The sequence below is a fragment of the Liolophura sinensis genome, chromosome 6 (assembly GCF_032854445.1).
Source record: "Liolophura sinensis isolate JHLJ2023 chromosome 6, CUHK_Ljap_v2, whole genome shotgun sequence".
Taxonomy (NCBI): domain Eukaryota; kingdom Metazoa; phylum Mollusca; class Polyplacophora; order Chitonida; family Chitonidae; genus Liolophura; species Liolophura sinensis.
The window spans coordinates 13,523,177-13,545,252 of record NC_088300.1 but is presented as its reverse complement, the minus strand read 5'-3'; the positions used below and the strand labels follow the sequence as shown (position 1 = coordinate 13,545,252).

General features: G+C 39.0%; 1 protein-coding gene across 1 annotated transcript; it reads right to left on the bottom strand.

Moving 5' to 3' along the window:
- Positions 1–12,947: 12,947 nt before the first annotated feature.
- Positions 12,948–20,987, bottom strand: LOC135467978 (homeobox protein SIX6-like). The gene is made up of 2 exons (XM_064745949.1): positions 20,310–20,987; positions 12,948–13,227 (listed from the first exon to the last, which is right to left on the bottom strand). Exons 1-2 carry the CDS (start codon positions 20,879–20,881, stop codon positions 12,948–12,950), a joined length of 852 nt encoding a protein of 283 aa, XP_064602019.1. The 5' UTR covers positions 20,882–20,987.
- Between the last annotated feature and the right edge of the window lie 1,089 nt (positions 20,988–22,076).

The following is a 22,076-nucleotide window of genomic DNA, read 5'->3' as shown; positions in this document are numbered from 1 at the left end:
GGAGTGGCCATTTACCAGATATCACATTGTCCGAGGTTTTACTCTCTATGCTCTGGTCTTTGTTTTCATTAAGACTAATTTAAGTAAAATTGTCCGGATGTGCATGTTATTGTGTCAACCATGACGGAGGTGATGATGCCATCTGCTAAGCTTGGCCAGACGGAACCTATTTGTGCTTTCCAAAGATCTTGTGGATGTGAGAAGAATCAAATCTCGTCTCGCCGTCCGCTTCTCGTGCTCAAATTCGTAAAGCTAACAGTTTGCTATGTGGAATGTGCCGACTGTTGGCGGTAAATGAGCCGCGTCGTTTTGACATCAGCTATCAGGTTTTGTTTAGACTGCTCAATAAGCCGCGTTAAGCTAACTGTCGCTGCCTGTCCCACTGAAACTCGATATATAAACTTTCCTTTCCACTTGTGACAACCCAGTGGTGGTCTTTGCACCCCGCCGAGATGTGGAATGGTGCCTTGTATCAATTTGGACTTATCTTTGACAAGCCATAGATACTTTTTCTGCTAGCTTCACCGAAATTGTTTTTGATATAATTTATGGTTACCGCTTCACCACACCCAAAGTTCTCCTCTTGTAGAATTGCTACATTCCTTCGTTTCCTCATTTAATATGGAAGTTTTCCCATTACCAAATGTGTCCGTTTGCTTTGAGAGATAATTGCTATCTTATCACATCATACATGGTTTTAAACCACACTGAACGACATAATCATTTCTTTCACATTAAAACCGTGTTGATAAAATCAAGCATTAGCTTGATTGAGGTATATAGTACAGTGCCATCTGTAATCTATTTATATATATACTGAGTTTAATTTGCAAGATATCTGGACAGCAAGTTGCAATGAAAAGATATTATCAGTTTAATTATATAGTACTTTGTCCTTGATAACAGCGACTAGTTTCTCAGTTAATACTCATAAATCTGTTCTAACCGAAACTGTTTTCATTTATTTTACCCGTTATTCTTAAAACATCACTAATTGTTGTGCAAAATGGTTTAATCATTAAATGTTCTAAATAAAGGAGCCAGCTATAGATTTAGACACTCAGCTCCAGTATTATGTAATGGACATATGACTGTCCATGTTAAGGACGCCACCTCGTCGAGCTACACGGGTATCACTTATGATAAAGGCTTTCTATGGAATCAATCGCCGTTCTTGGCAGAGACTCAGTCAAACAAAAGGCGTTTCCTAGTAGCAGCCAAATTGTTTTCCACGGCATTTCGACCTCCCTAGCTTCTTAAGCTTCCGCCACTTAAGATACGATCGGCTGGGCGAGGTCTACCTCCGTCCTGGTGGGATCAGTTCTCTGTAATCCCCGGTCATTTGATGCCAACAGGAGGCCCTTAAAGCACGACGCAAACTCGGTGTTGCCAAATCCAAGACATGGGCACTTCTGCTGGTTCCCATGAGCATTTTATACACATCCTTTGTAGTGATGCTACCGGGTCCTTCAACAAATTCATTATTTGACGATGCAAATACAATATAAATGTCTACTTTCATAAACTTAACCTTTCATACATAATGGTTTGTACAACAAAATATTTATATTATTCATAATGTTACATAAAGCTTTTATATAGTCACACGAGTGCCAAAATATTTTATCAAAGCTTTTTCACTAACAATTAAGACCAAAGTCATTATTGTGAGTAGCTGATATTAGTGATGAAAACTCGAATTAGTTGTGAATCGACTGTATTCAATCCTTTCTTTATCAGTTACTGTGTACAACTGCTTTTAATGTTTAATGTGTCTGAATGATTTGTGCTGTTTTCTTTCAGTGGTAATACATATTGTCTTTGTTTAAATTTGCCTAACAAACTTTAATTTAAATAAGTTTTGACCTTCACTGAGTTATAAAATAAAAAGCACATTAAACCACGGAGCCATCGAGCTTTCTCTAAACAATTATTCAGGGTCATACTTCACCAACAAGAATTGCATATCACAATGAATAGTTTTCTATTTTTAAATGTAGAATACTAAATCACTTCAGCTTTTGAAACAATGTATGAAAATTATCAGCTTTGTGATTCTGTGAAACTTTTTACATGATTTGTTTAACAAACATTGGTCAAAATCTAAACTGTGAATAATGAATTATTTATTTATTTATTTATTTGATTGGTGTTTTTCGCCGTACTCAAGAATATTTCACTTATACGACGGCGGCCAGCATTATGGTGGGTGAAAACCGGGCACAGCCCGGGGGAAACCCACAACCATCCGCAGGTTGTTGACAGACCTTCTCACTTACGGCCGGAGAGGAAGCCAGCATGAGCTGGACTTGAACTCACAGCGACCGCATTGGTGAGACGCCCCTGGGTCATTACGCTAATTATTCAAATATAGGAGCTTGAAATATTCTAACATATGATTTGTCACGTCGGTTATATTAATCATACATTACTTTCTCTCTGGTATTATCTTAAAAGGTGGAAATTTACGTTATTTACTTTATTTGAATTTCCCTTGCAAATTTAAAATTGTGTTGGGAGAAGTCTAAAAAAGTGTTTTTTTTTAAAATAAATAATCATTTGGGGATTTCGTTAAATCCACACATTACAACAGAAACCATGGTGTTTATTAATTTGTTCTTGTATTTAGACATATGCAGCATGACATCTTTTTCTGTTCCGCAAAATGGCTGAAATATTGCTGAGGTGAATGTTGTAAGCCATGGTAATTATTTATTCGTCTGCGAAATTTATGTCTTTAAGATCGGAGTTTCATGAACTAAGGGTACATAAAGTGTCACTATATGGTTAGGGCGTCTTTACTGATAATACAGTGTAATGAGGAACAATTCTAATGTCGATATGACAAAAGGCTAGTTTTTTGAAAGCTTGATTGCTCAGCTTTGTTATCCTTCATAGATATAGCTGGAGGTCAGTAACACATTGCCTGTGGCGACTGCCATATCGTAACACCCTCTGGCGAGAAAATCATGTCTTATAATGGAATAATATGGAAATGGATCTGCAGGAATTGTTGCTGGAACAGAACCGCTATGTCGGCTAATCTTTTAGCACAATAAAACGTCTGATTAACCCTGGACACACCGCAGACTCAATTCTCCTCGGCCAGGCACTTGTGCAATGGCAGCTTCCACCCCGTGGAGATTCAACTCAGCCCAAATCACTGCTTTGGACTTATTTTCTTCAATATCCATTAGTCACAAAGCTGTTGGATTGTGTTATTATCGTTGGTTTGACGCTTTTTTTATTATTTCTTTTCGCTACACAAGGGAATGGTTTCGTGCTACACAGGTATTAGCACAAAAAAGTTTTGACGTCCAAGATGGCGTGTCTATCATGTTATTTTTTCTTTAATTTTGGCAGATATGGACTGCTAGCAGACGAGTGCTGTATGGAATTTCATACAGAATCTCCTCTATTGGATTAGGCACCGATTTAGGCCAGTTCTAAGCCTCCTTTAAATGATTTCTTCTCTGGCTTTGCCCCACCTCTTACTGAGCCGTTGTAGCTGTCTTGTAACAGACTGCCTGCCCATCCCTAGGACGCCGCAATAATGGCCCCATCATCAGAAAATTGGCAATAGTGGGATGTACAGATGGCACGAATGTTGCCCCTTACAGTACCATTTGCGGATCGCTCGGTGGGGGAGGCTGCACGTATCAATATATAATAGAGAGTAATAAAGTTATGGTTTGTCGGCCTCGGCGTTATACGTTAGCACGATAACCAGCCTAAGCCGTGGCGGTAAGCATGCGCTGACGAGTTAAAAGCCCTTGGGAGTAAATGTTAAAATTGGGAACTGATTACAGGGGCGGAGCCAGCACTGATTGACTCGTCCACTTTTCTCCCGGTTATCTATTCATTCCCTCAACAGATAGGCTGGTCTTCTGTTGAAACCTTTTTCGATTCTATGGGTACAAAAGACTGTTGGCGTTGAACATGAGCCTAGCGCCGCACCGCCTTTCAAAAGAGACTGAGAGCTCCGGTTATTTAGTCCACGTCAAGATATCAACTCGGAATTGTTGACGGCTCCGTTTCGCTCCGCTGGCCCTCCATGGGCCAGCTTTTGTTGGCCGGCCTGCCGGCCAGGCCTGGCTTGTCCCGCAGCGAAGGCACCTCTTAGCCTCTCAACGATTTGACACTTTGAGTGCGTTATTCCGAGGTCTTCAAATATGCTCATGTTTATTTTATTAAACATTCAGCGATCAGCTTGTACAAGTAAATCTAGCGTACACAGATGCGTATATATTACTGAGATAGGGTCTCCATTCAATCCGCCGTGACAATGGATAAGTAACTCCAACGCCTAATGGTAAATATTGACTCGCTCTCGACAGATGTTAGAGTCGCTCAATTTACACTACATGCAGCCCCCTTTCGTAATAACTTAGCTGCAGAATGCATGATTCCACAAGATTTCATTCTCATTTGTCTTCCGGGAAAAGGGACTTAATATTTTCCCCGTTAATTTCAGCTTACGGGTGGCTAGTTGTGGGCTTTTGGTAGTGGAGACGGCCAGATGACGCAAATTACCCCCGGGGCAAATTGACATCCACTGCCCCCAACACAGTCTGCGTATGGTCCCGTCTGATCGTCCAAGAAATATAATTACCAGGGGAAACAAAGCTTTTAAACTTCCCAAATCCCGGCTTAAAATTAACGAGGTTTTGATAATCACGTATATTGAAAATAGCAAAAGTAATATCCGCTGTGTTTTCCTTAATAGAAGATCAACCAAAGATATCAATATATACAGCCAATTTTTAGCACATTAACGAACATTTAGTATCTTATCTGAACCTTGAATAACTGTATTTCTGCAGACTTTCGGATCAATGTATTTTTGAGAAAAGCAATATTTCAGGGGGCGATAACTCTTGTTCAAAATGAAATATCTCATGAGCAAAATCTTCGCAATTTGCTCCTGAACAAGACTTGCTCTTACGCTGATTCTTCTTTCGTTATTGTTTACTATCATTCCTTAAATCGTCGTGAAATGTAAATTTTTCACGGTTCAGACACAGGAGCTACGAAGGAAGTGCATGTGTTGCTGTGTCCGGTTACTTTGCCCAAAGGGACTCTACGGCGTAACTCTTATTGGGCATCCATGAAGAGAATAAAGGGAATTAGCGTTCGTCTGAATGCTTGTGGGGGAGGGGCGTTTGGGGCAGAAGAGAAAGTTGCTAAGTTGTTCAGTAGCTCCCTGGCCAGCCTTGGCAAGCTTCCTTGTGTTAACACACAAGGGATAGCATTTAGGAAGGTAGTGAGGCGTAAAACTAGATCGGTGTGGGTCATTTGACAACAGCCCCGGATTGATAACAATCCAGCCTGCCTAAAGAGAACACCAAATCACCGATAGCTGCACTCCATTAACAGCCGAGCAGCCACTTGCTTAACCACTATGTAAAGACACATTAGTGGTAGGCTGTGTTGCATGATGGTCTCTGTACATGTATGATCGATACCATAAACTACCATTTCAAACATAAACTGTAATGATCTAAAGTTTCACAACTATTTGTAAGTCTTATACTCGTGATTGCAAATGTTGTTTAGTTGTTTAAGTTGTTTAGCTTTTTTTAGGACCACATACCGATATCTTCAAATCCGTATTAAACACTTATAAGAGCATATTTGATCACACAACACAAACTGACAGCGTACCTGACTGAAGATGCTCTCAATAGCATTAAGCATTCACAGATTTTTATTCCCCTCTTCTTACATGATTGCAATCATTCGAAAACATGATACCAATTGAGTTTTGACGACATTTTGTTTAGAAACTTAACGTTGTCTGTTTGACAGTTTATCAGGAATTGGTAGATATATGGGAATATATATTAAAGGCGGGCTGACTCATTTCTGTTTACTATTCCAAGCAACGCGATAACAGGCATGTATTTCACCAAAAGAATTCATGTTCAGAGGTGGAACCCAGATGGTAACTGTGTGGGGAAAGTTACCCCAGCAGGGATCCAGATTCGGGACACCTGTGCAAGGGTTTCCTCTTGTATGGCTAACCGGTTGACTCTGCCCAGATTTGGAAAGCACTGCCTGCATGTTCCGCACGTTAAACTGCGTTGTACGTTTGAAAACGCAGCATTAGTATTGCATGCATTATTTTGGTGGCAACGAACAAAACTCATTCGAGCGAATTGTGCTTGGCTGTTGAAAGGGTAAGTGCACGAGGAGTTAATGTGGCAGATATAGCCTGTTTGCTGGGGAGAAAGTTCCGCGAGTAAATAGACGATGCTGAGTAACTGTGCGCGATGATCCCGTGGGGAGAAGAGCTGAGTGCATCACAATGCGCCCACCAGGACTACCCTGACACTGGCTCTTTTCGCATTACCCTGACCTGCAGCACAGATCATCTCGACTATACCTGGACAAGTAATTTTATCAAACGGCCTTATCTATGACCGAGTAATTAATTATTGAGACCAATTCCACGGTAGCTCGCGATATCGTCTAATTATTAATACAAACGAGACATTTACAACACGTGGAAATGTTCGGACAAAGAAAAGAGTACCGCTTCAACATGGCTCGTCATGTCTGCAATCAATGCGAATTTCATGCTGCAATTGTCAACTAAAACTCAGATCGCTTTCACTGCGAGTTTAAGCTTCACGCAGACTTCACAATGTCTATGGCGAGTTTTATCTCAAGATTCCCATAGGATGTACCCAATAATTGATGACGCGATGACGCGTGGCCATTGTAATGGCAGGACTTAGATGTACACGGCGGGTATTATTTAACTCTGTTTAGCCAAAAACTCTCTGATCAATAACAATGTACCTAAAACCGAAATCGAGAATAAAGAGCAAAACTAAAAAAAAAAAAAACATAGAAGCAGAAATATTATATGGATTATAGTGTGCTGGCTTTCAACATTCTATTGCGCTTTGGGATACTTCCAGACACACAGAAATGCAGTGGCGTTAAAGGCATCGATTACTCTACGCTTTTCTCTTTTTTAGTTACACCAATGCGTTCAATCGTTATTTCAGTATGAATCACCCCTTATAACTGAATTTCCCTGGAAACAAAATTTTAACATTTAGGGTCAACCCATCAATATATTGATTAATGATTGACTATTACACTGGTATTCGTTGATTATAATAGTAACATATAACATGGACGCTTGTTGTTACATATGGTATGGAATAGATGTGTAATCAATGTGTCATGTTCCATCATGAAAAGTGTCTAAACAATACGTGTGAACAAATTATTTACTGATTGTAAATGTATATGAAGAATATGAAGTTTATGAAGAATATCGTATGACCATATCATATATTACAAGGATAAAATGCAATTAGTCAATATCAATGCGTATGAATATATGAACACCAAAAAAAGGAAAATATCTGTCAGTATGTTATAAAGTGCCCAAACTGTTAAGGTCTGACAAATATAAAGCTATCTCTGTTATTGTTGTTATAGACCGACCCACATTAGAAAGCGGATGTATCGTTTAGGGCTAAGAATACTTAACGACTGCTCATAAGGTCGGATCATGGTATCTGCTTAGACTTCGTCCGTTATCCCGGAATGACTGAGAGTAACTGAACCTTGTGATGGGAAACTGATAGAGCGAAAGTGGTGTTAAAGCTCCTCGATCGACCTACAGTAATTATAAGAGGGTTTCGCTGTTCACAGAATCGATGATAGTCCACACAGCCGTAACGGACACCGTTTCCAAGAAGGCAGTCAGTGCTTTTGCTAGAACATTGCACTCACTTAATAGTCTGTGTCGACCGGACTACAGGGGGCTAAGGAAACACTCAGAGGAAAGCTTACGGTATAGGGAGCAATGGAGGTCGATTTAAAGGATTATTCGCTAATGCAAGGCAAGAACGATGGCACATTGATCGGACAACAATAACAGGCAATCGGGCCGATTTCTCTGAATGCCGTCTCTCCATACTTCAATCATACGTTAGGAAATTGACATTTAGCACTACACCTCCATTATTCTGCCTGCTTAAGCCTGTGTAACGTGAGCAAATCAGACCGATGTCCGTTGACAAGATCTTTGTCAATTCTCTGGGTCAGCAACATGGCCATGCTCCAGGTTCAGATTCAAACCACCGTGAACGCATGCAGAAAAAAGTAAAACCTAAAGAAATAAAAACGAACGTGGATAATCAACTGAATAAAATTTGATAAACTTTTTCTTCAAGGCTGTTAACCAATCGAAAACCTTGTCCAAGAGCTCAACAGTAACCTCTTCCTGGGGCAAGATGGTAAACCTGGTATTGATTAAAGTCTGATTGGAAAAATCACGTGCACGTGATCTGCAGCCGATTCCACAAGAACATTTCTGACTGAAGTCAAAATTTGAAATGCGCTCTTAAAGATTATTTTTTGCCTGTAGAAATTAAAATTGTGTCCACCTTATTAATGTTATCTTAGACAAGTGTGTCTGAATTTCAACTTCGAGAACCAAAAACTGAGCATTGTGAAGAGATTTTAAATTTAACTTAAGTCCGATTTGTGGAATCGGATCCTGATACTTTAGTTTTTATTCTATATTTCTTAACTTACGAACTGAAAATCATATGTTTCAGAAAAGTGGACATTTACAACCTCGAAACACACATGTAAGTTCATAAGCGCCCATGCAGCTGGCTATACATGATTATAAACACTTGCTCTGTAATACAGGCTAATAGCCTGTGGAGCATTCTTGCCATGTCTCACGAATTTATCTCGTACTGTCACAATTGAAATAGACATGGACAGAGAGCTTTGTGCCTCATGTTAAACCTGCAAGCTGCTGACGGTGATATTTTCCCATCTTGCAACAGTTGCAATATCGAGGGGGGGAAGCGTAGTAACAAAGACGGTGGCAATGCAGTGCTGAGCGATTGAAGCGACAACAACGGAACTCTGCGGGGAACCAGGCTTCTCACCATATAGAAGGCGTTAACAAGTTTTGTACACTGTTTATTAAAAAGTCTCTTTTTCTGTTCAGGACCTCTTTGTATGAGGCTGTTGTCTCGGTTAGTGGTCAAAGGGTGATGAATGCTAAGGGGGAAGCTGCCTCCTAGCCCGCCCCTCGGCCGAGCCGGGCAGTTTGGTGGCCCCGAGGCGATGATCGCCCAACCCTGGAACCGATATCGTCCCCGTCTATTTGATCATTTGGTTCATTCATAGAAAAGCCCCGGATGTACCAAAGAGAAACGCGGCTAATGATTATAAGGTCTTTGTTGGGTTAATTTGACCATGGTGCCGTGGCCGAGCACGAATGACGACCTCTGAGCTCTCGATGGACAAGCGGCTTGTTCGACTGATTGAAACAAGATAATGAAAGTTCCATTGTGCAAATTGATGCGCTGTGTAAGATCAGGACAACGGCAAAAGAAGGCGTGTCTGGCGAGAATTGGTCACATTGGTTGATGTCGACTACTTTGTCCTGGATCACTAACCAGCAAGAGATGGAATAATTAATTAGCCACCTGCGTGACGTAATGGCCCCCGCTCAAAGAGCCCGTATAAGTTACTTATTAATAGCCCTGGCCTGTTGGGTAGGTGAAGACAATAGTGATAAGCTGACGACAGCGCTTCAGTTTGTTTACATGACTGGAATACGAGAGAATGCTTCAGCGTACCCCCATCACAATGTACTTCCTATATTGATATCATCATCCGTGCAACCCAGTCACTGTTTCAATTCACCGGTCACAGATTACACCGTTTATCTATGTGAGATCGAATTACGCAAAGTTGCAAAGTTTGTTAATTATTACTGAGAAGATGAATTATCTGGCTTTGAAACCTACATGATACAACTGGTGAGCTAGGGCTAATCAATACTGGGCGTGCAAAATAATATAAGCGAATATACACCTGGGACATGTAATCCGGTACGACGGGGAGAATATATCTGCTCAATGACATTGTGAATGACACAATCAAGCCACAGTCGCATGAATGCAGTCTGTGTTCGCGGAGACATTCGTTTGGCAGGAATATATTCTTTTGAAACTTTGTTTTACCGTTAATCTAAGCATAGCTGCATTCCTATTAACTGTTAGATCTAACAAACCACGCAGAGCCCGTTTATCACAGAGATGGTACAACGTTACGTGCGCGTCATCACGACGACCAAATTCCACACATTCAATGAAAGCACCCCTAAAAAGTGATCTCATCTAAACATCTCGGAGATATACATGCCAGAGGGACAAAATACTTCAGCTTGTTTTCAAACTTTCTAAATATAATTTAAATCCCAGCAGGCAGACCTGACAACGTATATAAAATCTACTCTCCGCTATTATATCAAGTTTATAAAATTAGGAATTTTATCGTTAAATTGGGGTGTAACAAATGTCTACAATTTGTCAAAGTTGCAGAAAGAAAAACGTGTTGAAATTCTCTAGATATGTAAATATGAAATTCGATGCAGCTGTGTTGACAGCCGCACCCATGACAACGATAATCCACAGCGACAGTCTCCTCCAATTAGGTGGAGTTTTGTAAATTCAAACTCTGTCGACCAATTACGTTGAGCAACAGAGCCGCAGGACCTCTGAGTAGGTTATACAGGGAGATCATCTGTCAGAATAAGAGACAATTACGTACAGCTTAATCACTTAACTGACAGATTTCAGTATAGTGCCTGGCCGTTGTTTTGTCAAAAAACAATCCGCATTTTCTTCTGAAAGCCAAATTCCGCTATAACAAATGGTGAGATATAAATTTTAATGCATTACTTAAAAATTGTTTATTAAAAAAATTCAGAAAACTGAATATCAGTATTCGTGATATGTTACTCAAAAAATCCCCAACTAATTCAAGCTCAGTCGAAGTTTTGAAATACTGCATGGAGTAATGCTCATCTAAATTGCGGTGTATACTTCTTTCGATCTAAATTAAAGACCAAGAAAACTATACTGTTCCAAGCAGGATAAGGCAGAAACTATGCCTGCCATTTGACGAAGACTTCACGATTTGTGTTTTTCTTACTTCAAGATATATGAATATTTGGTCAAAAAGGTATGAGCAGAGAAATATTAACTCCGGAGGTGTCATACTGACATATGGCCCATTGTTTGTCGTTGCTTTCTAAATCACTCTTTGAATTTGTGACGACATCGTACACTTGTAGCATACCAGTCCAGTTGCCTGGTTGCCTGGCTGGAACGACATACCAAACTTAACATACAGACCAGGCGGTGTCGCCACACCCGTGTAGTCACCGACCCTCGACACAGACCAGGATGGTGGCGTGGGGGTGGCTGACCAATGATGTCGAAGATTCCGGTCCACATCTCCTTGGTTCGTTTTGCAAGTCAACAAACGCCGGTTTACTGATTCCTACAAACATAAACCCTGCAGGCCGCCGTTGTATAAGTGAATGCTTATTGGATGAGGCGTTAAGCAACAATACACAAACAAACGAATACTTATTAAAGTTTTTTGCGTTATCTTCAACCTCTTATTTCTCTAAGTATAAATAAAAGATTTCGTTGTGGTCCTCTGTTGATATGTGGAGGGTACGTATACATGCATATCCCTATCATTCGTCAACCAGTCAGAAAGTTGAACATACAAACAAGGATATGTTTAGCATCTTCTTCAGCCTTGAAGGTAAGATAAGACTTTTATACACAACCGTGATTCGATGGTATTCCAAATTACTAGTTCTCCACATGTTTTTTCAATAAATTACGAATTTCAAGAGTTGATAATATACCATTCAATATAACAAAACGGTCTTCACTCAGAAAATTAATCTGTTAACTTTAACATGAAGTCTATTGACTGAGTGATGCTAGAATGCATTCTGCTATTGCAACAGATTATTCTGTTAATACATATTCTATTGATTAAAAATGAGATTCTATTTGATTAACGGAATACACTGTGTTGAATACGACACAGTATTATGTTAAAATAACAAACTACATTCTAGCATCACTCCGACAACGGGCTTTCTGTTAAAATTAACAGACTAACTGCTTGAGTGTTGTTTGATACCCTAAGAAATCAAGTCCTATTACCTGCACATAAGTTAAGTAGCACCTTGGTAAAATAACATCCAGCGACTTGTATGACTGCAATATGGCTGAACCCAATATACTTGGGAGTCATGCATTAAATGAGAAAAAAATCTGTATAGCAATCAAACATTAATGTACACGTTACTTTTATTGTCTTGTTTCAAATTATGTGGAAATATCCAACTTTACACGTACAATAACATTTGCTGCTTCGTTATACTTAAACAATGCAATTTATGTATAACAACTTCACATATAATTCATTCACAGTCATAGCAAGCATCTATTGATTTACTGAATCACTCCATGCGGGATTATCAGCGTGAATAGAACATACGTCATAGATAGGTCACAGTAGATATGAACACTATTCTGTCTGCCACTAAAATATCTCCTAATCTCTTCCAATAAAACTCCCTTCATGTAAAACTCTCAAATATATGTATATTATAACTTTTAATATTAACATTTCACAGTTTACGCATTTTTTCACTTAGGTTATTTGAACCAAATAAACGTTAATTTCTTTCCATCCTTTCAGCATAGAGGGCTTTCAAACTGGACGTAGGGCTAAACTCTCCTTCGAATGTGATCTTTGGGAGATCTCTTCTAAAAGAAATGTCATTTTCACCCTGTAGATCAATGCTTGAGTAGTTTACAACTCATTAGGATGTATATCTATATATCGAGTCATATCTTACTCGAAAGTCTCGCCCGATGAGTTTACCCAGAATTCTTATCTTCATATAAATGGAGGCAATAATGCCAACGTTCAAACTTTCGGTTGTGCATGCGCAGTTGTGCAGACTAGCCACCGTCACTTGTTATTATTTGTAAAGCACTAAGAATTGTTGGTCTACCAGTCAGTCACATCTGCACGATAAGTAAAGTGTCCATGGAACTCTGGCGACTTGTACACCATCATGTATGCCTGGGTTGGGTTAGCTGGGTGCGGCCCAACATGGGCGGGGGTGAGGGTGAAGACGACGATGTACCGGGGGAATTCAATACCGCGTCAAGTTCCAAGTCATCGTCGTCATCGTCAAGGTACGAGTCTGAAATAGGCGAGTCGGCGCTGCGGGGAGAGTCTAGGGGGTCCTTGACGTCCCCGGAAGTAGAAGCTTCCGGTGTGGAGGAAGACGAGCTGGAGGATTCGAGTCGACCCAGCCTGTCTTCTGAGTGATGATGACGATTGTGCAATCTGTAAGAGAAAAAAATGAAAACATAAACAATCTGTTTTTCTGATTTTAATAAAGAAAAGTTTAACTGTGGGGTTTATTTATAATGCTGGGGTCTTGCTATAAGGCGACGCAATTTACTAGAAAAGTTATGAAAAATTGGCTTTAGGAAGTTTTGTGAAAGTTGGCTATGACTCACTGTCACGCTATTAGAAGGCACCTCAAAAGATCAACTCCTCACAGCGACACAGCATATGGTTAAACAGGCCTTCACGTGTCAAGTAAGTACCTACTACCAAATTTAAAAATTCGGTATGACCTGAATATTGACCGAAGACAGTTGTGCACGTTGTCTAATATATAGCATATTTTAAAATATATTTTAATATTGCGGCTTTAAATTTCAACAGCTTTGCTCTGCAGAGTTAACGGTATAGTACCACAAAAAAGTTCAAATGATTGATCATAAAATGCTTCCGCCCAAATTTTAAGTGGTGCTAAGATAAGTAACCGCAGTTTGAAAGTTCTCATGTTTCTCTAATCTGCATTATATACTGCATTTTTTGCAGAAGTAAATACTTTCGAAAAAAAATATACCGACTACATGGATTCATATTTGCATATATTTTTGAGGTAAAACGATTACATTTTGAGTTGACATTTACTAATTCTAAATAAATGTTTAAAAATTTGGTGTTTATCCGGTGTGTTAAACGTTTTATTATAGTATTTATGAACTACGACAAGTGGTTTGCTTAAAACACTTGTGAAACAAACATCTGAAAGATTGTGGAAATTTTACTTTCATAATTATAGCTTATTTTCTCTATTTTTCAGGATGCGTTAAACATATAATATATGTGTATACAATAGGACCCCTAAGATTTAAACGTATTTATTTTTTTGACGGGTGTTTACGCCGTACTCAGAAATATTTCACTTATACGATGGCGACAGCTTTATATATAAGCCTTAATGTGGGCACCTTAACACTCTATTTAACGCACTTACAAGCAATCGTGCCAAACATTTTTTATATTCATTACATGTCGTGCACTTGAGCTCGTTACAAACATATCACTGAATTAATGTCGTTATAAGAACTACTGAACTCAAAATGCATGTAACTGAGACAGCTTAGAGCAAAGCATAACCTTGAAAAGGCCCAGTGAAAATCACCTTCATAAGCAAATGGGCGATCCCAAAGAATTTTCAAACGCAGGCCTACAGATGAGTAAAATGCCAGAAGAGGAAATTGACTAAAAAATAAACGGTGGAAAATGCCTTCTGAACATGCATCCACATTGTCAAAATATCACAAAAAATGTTCTGTGTATTTTTATACGTATTGTTGTATATTAGTACCTATCTGCAAGTAGATATGCAAGTACTGCGTGCTCTCCATGCATAAACAGTCCAGATCACGTGACAGATTTAAGACAATCATGGACAAAATGCAGAAAAAAATGAGTACAATTACACTCGTCACGCTGGGGGCGAGAAAACTGGGTTAATTATCTCAGTATGCTAATGAGAGAGGCGTGGTCAACGCATGACAGAACGAATATCTATTTTTAGCTATAATGGTTAATTTTACCCAACCAAACGAGAGATCCACCTTTTCATAAACCTACGATTTCTTCAAATGTTTCTCTTTTGCATATACACTGACAGGTATATAAACGTGTGTATAGTGTGTTAGCTTGATTCTACTATTGCATAGCTTACTCAACACATATTCAGCATTATACAATGCTTAGTTTGTCTGAATTTAATGTTAACACACTAAGGTTGCCGCTTTGAAGTAGTCGGGCCATCAAGTGGAATGAATGCACACGATAGGCAATGTGATTCATGTTTTCTGTTTTAAATTATTTAATAATAACAATAATAGACGAAAGTCGCACGCTTAAACTAAACGACAGAGACATAAAGACAATCATATTTACATGATAAAATGACATCAGCTAATCTTTTCGGGATTCCACACCTTATGATTAAAAAAGAATCGGCGTTGGAAACAGCGGAAGTCGCCTCCAGCCATGCACCAAGAGAAGGACAATCTACTATCTCATAAAACACTTGCCGCTCGCGTAGGTGCAAATTTTCATTTACCCTTTAATTTCTGGTGATTAGATAACAATTAGGGAGATGGGTCTGTTAGGGTAATTAGAGTTCAACTACACCTGAACCACTTCCAGCCCTGAGCGATTTTCTACTCGACAGTTAATAGCCTCTTGATTGAATTAGTTACCTCTTTACAGTCTCTAATCACTGGTAAGTGCTGGCAAAAAGATGTTATAAAAGGCGGAATAAATGCACAGTAGTATCAAATGGCTAAACAAGAAACGACAAACTGAATTATTAGTGCCAAAATATTTCATGTCATGAAAAAATAAATTTAGAAGATCTAAATACAGACATACATACATTGTATATTAATGCATGTCTAATGCATGTGCCTACCACAGGCTCCTACTTCGGCAAACAAAAAAACCCTCAATGGATACAGTAAAAAGAGGATGAAATTAAAGAAAATTAATCTTTTTGTACCGGTTAACGAATCTGGTGCACTTTCTCCTCACATTTGTGCTTATTATTCAGTGGAATGGGGATAAAATGTTTTTGGTTTTTTTTTGTTAAATGCTACCGTGCTTGTTTATTCAAAACATTTTTTTTCTAATTTGGAGAATTCCGATTCGATAAATTCCGAGAAAATTGGAATTCTTGATAGCTGGCACCAAGCAGGCTTAAACTCTACGACTACAGGACGTTTGAGCACGAAAAGGGGTGAAAAAAATCACAACATAACTCATTTTGGCACGAATCGAATATTGCAAATTAACACGGAACAAACTGCACCAGTTGTTTGCTGAGAAAAAAAAACTTGGATGAAAACCCTTAATGGCTGGCAAAGCTATTTTATCTGGACAATTGAACTGTAGCTAGAAGATAACCAGTGAGCTGAGGGAGGGAACTGGTAACAGGACAGACGTCAAAGAGCATTGGCGCGGTAGCGGGAGCACAAGGCTTCAGAGGATTACAACCGGCTTTTCGGACCACGAGGTTGGCAAGACATGAGCTCGATTTGAACAGAAAACTGACAGTTATCCGGCAGAGAAACTAACACAAGGGCCGTGTGAGTGACGGCCAGTTTTGTTTCCTCGTGACTCATTACATCTGTCCTCTCTGGTCACGAAAACCGACCTCTTATCCAATCAGATGTGTCCTTACAATGGGAACAATGGTTCGTTTTGAGCTACAATAACTTCATCCCGATAGGGGTCGCTGTTTGTTTTCGGTGTCTTGCAGTTCTCCCGTCAAATTTGAGGGAGAACGGAAATAAAAAATGTCCGGACGAATTTTAATGTGTAGTTCTCTCCAAACGTAAATTTGATAATATCTAAGTTGCCTGACTATTTTTTCACTGATACTGATCAAGTTTTCTTAGGTACATAATTTTTGTAAACATTTATATTCCTTTCCTTTGAAAAAAAAATGTTTCTTGTAAGATGGTTTCATTTATAAATGATAACTTTAAAGCTTAAGAACAGTCTTAGCTCAAAATCTAGTATAACAAAATGCAGTACACTGAATAAAAATAATTAAAATTTAGTGACTGCAAGGAATTCTTGTTCCATTATTAACGGTCAAAAAGACCTACTGAATAACCATGGAGAAGAAAAATAATTATTTTACCAGAGGCTCTGTCTATTGTTGAACAGTTCCAGTGCAAATAATTTCTCGAGAGCCCGTGTATCTGCTAGGTGAAGTGCTACACTTTAATGTACTTCAAACCAATGTAAATTAAACTTTTGACAGGCGCTTAGACCTGACTGCCACTGTCGTACACGGGAACGTCTCGACGTTTCCACGGGCAAGGCGCACACTTGAGATCGTACCGACCCCTTGTAGGTCGATGTGAGAGACAGGTGTGAGGCGTCAACACTTAGGGGAAGATTAAAACCCGGCTTTAGTCGAATAAACAGGAGATATTTGGCGAGGAAAGGGGCAGAATCATAGCCCGGCCCTTGACAGAGCTACCATGTCAAGAGCGTGTGTCTTGTGTTCTTACGAGAACGGGGATAAACAAACCTTTCTCTAATAACATTAGAACTTAACACTTCGCAAACGGCAAGAAAAATGTCAATTTAGACAGAACAAACATGGTGTGGCTCGGGGTGATAACCTGTCCTCAGGGCCGGGGAAGCTATGCCCAGGTGGAGGTTTCAAGTCAGCACTCTGCCCACCGGCAATGTCCCTCCCTCGCTGACCCCCAAACTACTATACAGTAACACCCACCTCTGCCAAACACACACTATCCCAAGACTTTGTCAAGTCGCTTCTTTTTCGATACAGTAACTTTGTCTCGTGTATTCACGACCTGTACCCTTGGGGGATTTCACTTTGGTGACACAGGCATATCTCTGAGCGTTCATTAACAGACCCACTCGGTAGGCCTCCTGACGATGCAGAGCCAACAGTCTAACTTGAAAAGCTCCATATATATACGCTATGCACAGATAAACGATATACATTTCTCTTAAAACGTCGACAATAGACAACATCAGGCGAATTGCGTGAGAAAAACGATAAAGTAACTTTTGTTCCATAAATATTAAATGAAGCTATAATGGACACAACCTAAGCACGGTGTATGTTAGCCAGAAATGTTGCACAAAAAATTGTTCCTTTCGTCATTTGGCTTAATGTCGTTCGCATTCATGCCAAGTCGTGCATTACGTATAATGGCGGTTATAATTGATTGTAAAACTGCAATCGTTACAATAGCTTCAACAGACTAGAGACTCCGGTAAATAGTATGTTGAGAAATGTAGAGTTATCCATTACTATCCAGTATTACATTAAGTGTACAAAAACCATGCATTCACTCTTCTTTTTTTGTGATATAGTCGTGTAAGATTCGAAAATTCTGTACCTCACATATCTCTGAGATACATGTCCATAAAATGATTGTCAAACATAGCTCCTTTATCTATATTACATCTTTGTTCAAGATATATATATATATGTATAAAAGTCTACTATGTGCAACAACCATCGGTTTTAAGTTTCAAAAACGACCACAAGTGGTATTTGATTTTTTGGTTTCTAATCAACGCATATGTATGCAAGCTATACACTTAATAGTTTCGAGAAAACTGAACACGCTTCCAGTCTGTCAATAAATATTGCTAAATAATATAGGTTCATCCTTGCATTGTATATCTCGTATGTGTTTACTGGAAAATAGTGAATGACTCTGAAATTTCAACAATATTTTAGTGACGGTGTTTATTACATTTTTCTGTTGACAAAAGGGCAAAATCCTCCAAAAACCAAAATTCACAGTTCAAATCACGTGGTCTATTTAGAACAAACTTTACAAGGGAAATCAAGAATCAGAAACGGCTGGATATTCTTTTCCATTCGTGAGACAAAGTTGTAGTCCAGGTACAACTGCCATCTAAGGGCTAAAAATAAAAAAAAAATTTTAAGAAATTGTGATTTCTTAAAATTTCGTATCAGTCGTGAAGAGGAAAACATTTTTTGATCTAACTGAGGGAGAAAAAATTCACGAGGCTTCAATGTACAAGATATAGACAGAATTATTTTTCAACCTGAACAGTTAAAGGCCTTGTTAGTGTTTTAGGAAGCAAACTAACAATTTATTAAGCAAAACTTACAATTTATTATTTCTATTAAACAAAGCTACATAGGTGAGTGTGTTTTTTTTTTTAATTTATTTCAACGTATTTTTGAGTGTTACAAGAATTCATAATGGGTCACATTTTTAAATCTATATTTTTCTTGTGGCCTTAATTAATTAAACATAATTTTGGTCCTTATCCACCATGTGTCATACTGAAACAAAATTCGCAAACCAAAATTCTGTCCTGCATATGTATAATGAAAGCTGTGATTTGAAACTAGATTTGTAGTTTATAGCAGCAGTAAATGATAAAGAAAATATCAGTAAATATACTCTTGGTATTTTAAATTTGATAGGACTGAATACATCGCCTAAAGTATACAGGTTTATCTGAAAAAATGTGTAACTCGATTTTTTACTCTTCAAAATTTTGGCTTTTTCTGCATGTAGTTCGAAGGGTAACGTTTATACAAGAAGTACAATCCGCTTACCTGGCATGCAGTCCTCGACTAACACAACCTACACTTGATAAAGTCAGACATTACCCTGCAGACGACCTCTTAACAACGACAAAGTACAGGTCTATTTTTAATTTGAGTCTGGTACGGATAACTAAAATAAAATTACTTATCCATCAATTTCTTAACTTAAGAAAAAGGTTGATCAATACGACAATATACAACAACAATGGTACAATGTTGCTTAATCCTCATCAATTCAACAATTTCACTTAGTGACTTGCTGCTCAAGTGTTGACACATTACACAGTATCTTCAAACAAATTATTCTGTTTTATATTTTATATTGATTTATTCTTATTTTTTTCTTGATTTTTTCAATTCCCATGATTGAAGAATTATGGATTATTCACGCAAGGTTTTGATGTTTATTTCAGTTTCTGTGTCTCCCTCCTGGGTACTGAGTATTGATTGAGGATTGTTGTCTTCAAAATAAACCTGGAATTGAATTGGTGCCCTGGCCCAGGAAGCTGGATCACAGAGAAGAGGGGCCAGGAAATTGTGAACTACGGTAGCGATCGAGCTCTTTCTTGAGGGAGCAGAAATATCCGCTACCGTTCTACACTTATTCTACCCAGAGGCTAAAAGGGCAGAGGATCGCATTTGTGTTACAATTACCGTGTGTACCGCAGCGCCCAGGTTCAACCTAGTCGCAATCATTTACCAATTTGCAAACCATAATAAAACATTAATAGTATTGTGTCTACTTTAGGTTATGAGTTAACCGTTCCTTCACGAAGTATTTACACGGCATTATCACACCAAATAATGCAATACAACATGCATCATTCATGTGTGTAAGTCCATATAACATACGAATAATTTATAGCTAATTTGAAAGAAAACATTAAAACAGCTAGAGTCACAGAGACAAAATTTATACTGACTGAATGAAAATAAATAACTAGACTTTTACAAGTCTTTATACACCTACCTATTTTTGGCTGCCGCAGCCCTGTCACGTTGCCGTCGATTTTTAAACCAGTTCCCAACTTGTGTCGGCGTCAGTCCTGTACCGTCAGCAAGCTCCCGTTTTTTAGACGGATTGGGGTAAGGATCTTGCAGATACCACTCTCTGAGCAGATTTCTAGTCCTTTCTTTAAAACAGTGAGTTTTCTGTTCTCCGTCCCAGATTGTCCTCGGCAGTGGGAACTTCTTCCTCACGCGGTATTTGTCCACGGGTCCCAGGGGGCGCCCGCGTAGTTTTTCTGCTTCTTGGTAGTGAGCTTCTAACCACATTGCTTGGAGTTTAGCATGAGATGCTTTGGTGAATTTGTGAGTTTCTAAAATATGGTACAAGTCTCTGAAGTTGCCCGTGTGGAAGGCGACCAGCGACCTAGCCCTGAGGACGGATTCATGTTGGTTTAGTGTCTCCCGGGCGGACGGATTGACGGGTAGTGACCAGAGGAACCGTCCTAATCTCTCTATGTCCCCGCTTTCCTCTAGAGTCTCACATACCTGTGCCACCTGATTTGGTGTAAAATGTAACATTGGTAGGTGAAACATGGTTCCGAGTCAGCTATCGGGCGCTACCCGCAGTATAACACACATAGGGTTTAACCCTGTATAATCAGTCGTCGTGTTATAGACACGCTTTACAGAATGGTCTGTTCACCCCTCAAACACTCTTCCTAAAACCACTTTGAGCCGTCTGTATCAAACACTGTCCGAAGAATTTGGCAACGCAAACTATGATCACCTTGTCAAGCTGGTAAGTACCTGGGTGGAGCGGTCAAATCGGCTGAAATGTACCCACATTTATCCACTGACCGTCCTATTACTGCCTTACTAATCAGTCTGCCACGGGAAGCCATTAACCCTGCCCATTCTGATTGGCCCGTCGAGCTCTCCCCCACTACGTCACAGCCACTAGCACGTCAATCAATGTCGATATCTGTCAGTCATCCTCTAGGTAAACAAAACGGGGACCGCATGAGTGATCTTTGATCGTTCTTCTCTCCGTTTTCTTTTAGCAATATCCGACGAGGTGTGGCTTATAGGGTGGCTAACACGCTCCCGGGTTAAACCTGTGTACTCGACCTATTCACCTTGCCTAAATGTGCAAAAACACACACCTCCAGCATGCCACATCTTGCACAAGAGTATTATTAGCGTGGACGAGGGCACGTGGAACATACTCGTATAGAAACATCAAAGTAAATACACAATGATGTGCAAAACAATCTGACCCTTATGATCAAGAAAGCATATCTTTGGAACAAAAGACACAGAAAATCTTGGGAATCATTTTTTATCGCAATATGAATTTCGTAAATCAATGGTTAAAAAGAATTTACATATGATCAAATTTAAACAAATGTGTAATTATTTCTGTATTAAATTATATTATAAAAACAATATATGAGCAACCTTATTATAAGTAGGTAGCATAATTTGATGAACTCAACAAGGTATAAATATACAGTAATTTTGAAGAAAACTCCTAGGTAATTTGTGCGAAAATTGTCAATATATTCACAATCATTATTTTATAGCCGATTTAAGTTAAAAGAAAATATGTAATATTATCAGGGAGAATGCGTTTGAAAATATAGGTAATACGAAATATATATGTATAAGCTATATAAGCATAAATATTCATAAGCTTGATGTTGTTTAGTTTTCAGAAGAAACATTTATGATATATGCGTTATAGGTTGTTTTAATTTTGAACCTGTTGTCTTTCATTTTAAACCTGTTT

Bases quoted from the DNA above. Each gene is read 5' to 3' on its own strand.
- LOC135467978 (XM_064745949.1), bottom strand. From the start codon at position 20,881: ATGTTTCACCTACCAATGTTACATTTTACACCAAATCAGGTGGCACAG. The intron at 13,228-20,309 runs GTAGGTGTATAA...TTTCTCTTACAG, and splicing joins GCTGCGGCAGCCAAAAATAG to ATTGCACAATCGTCATCATC.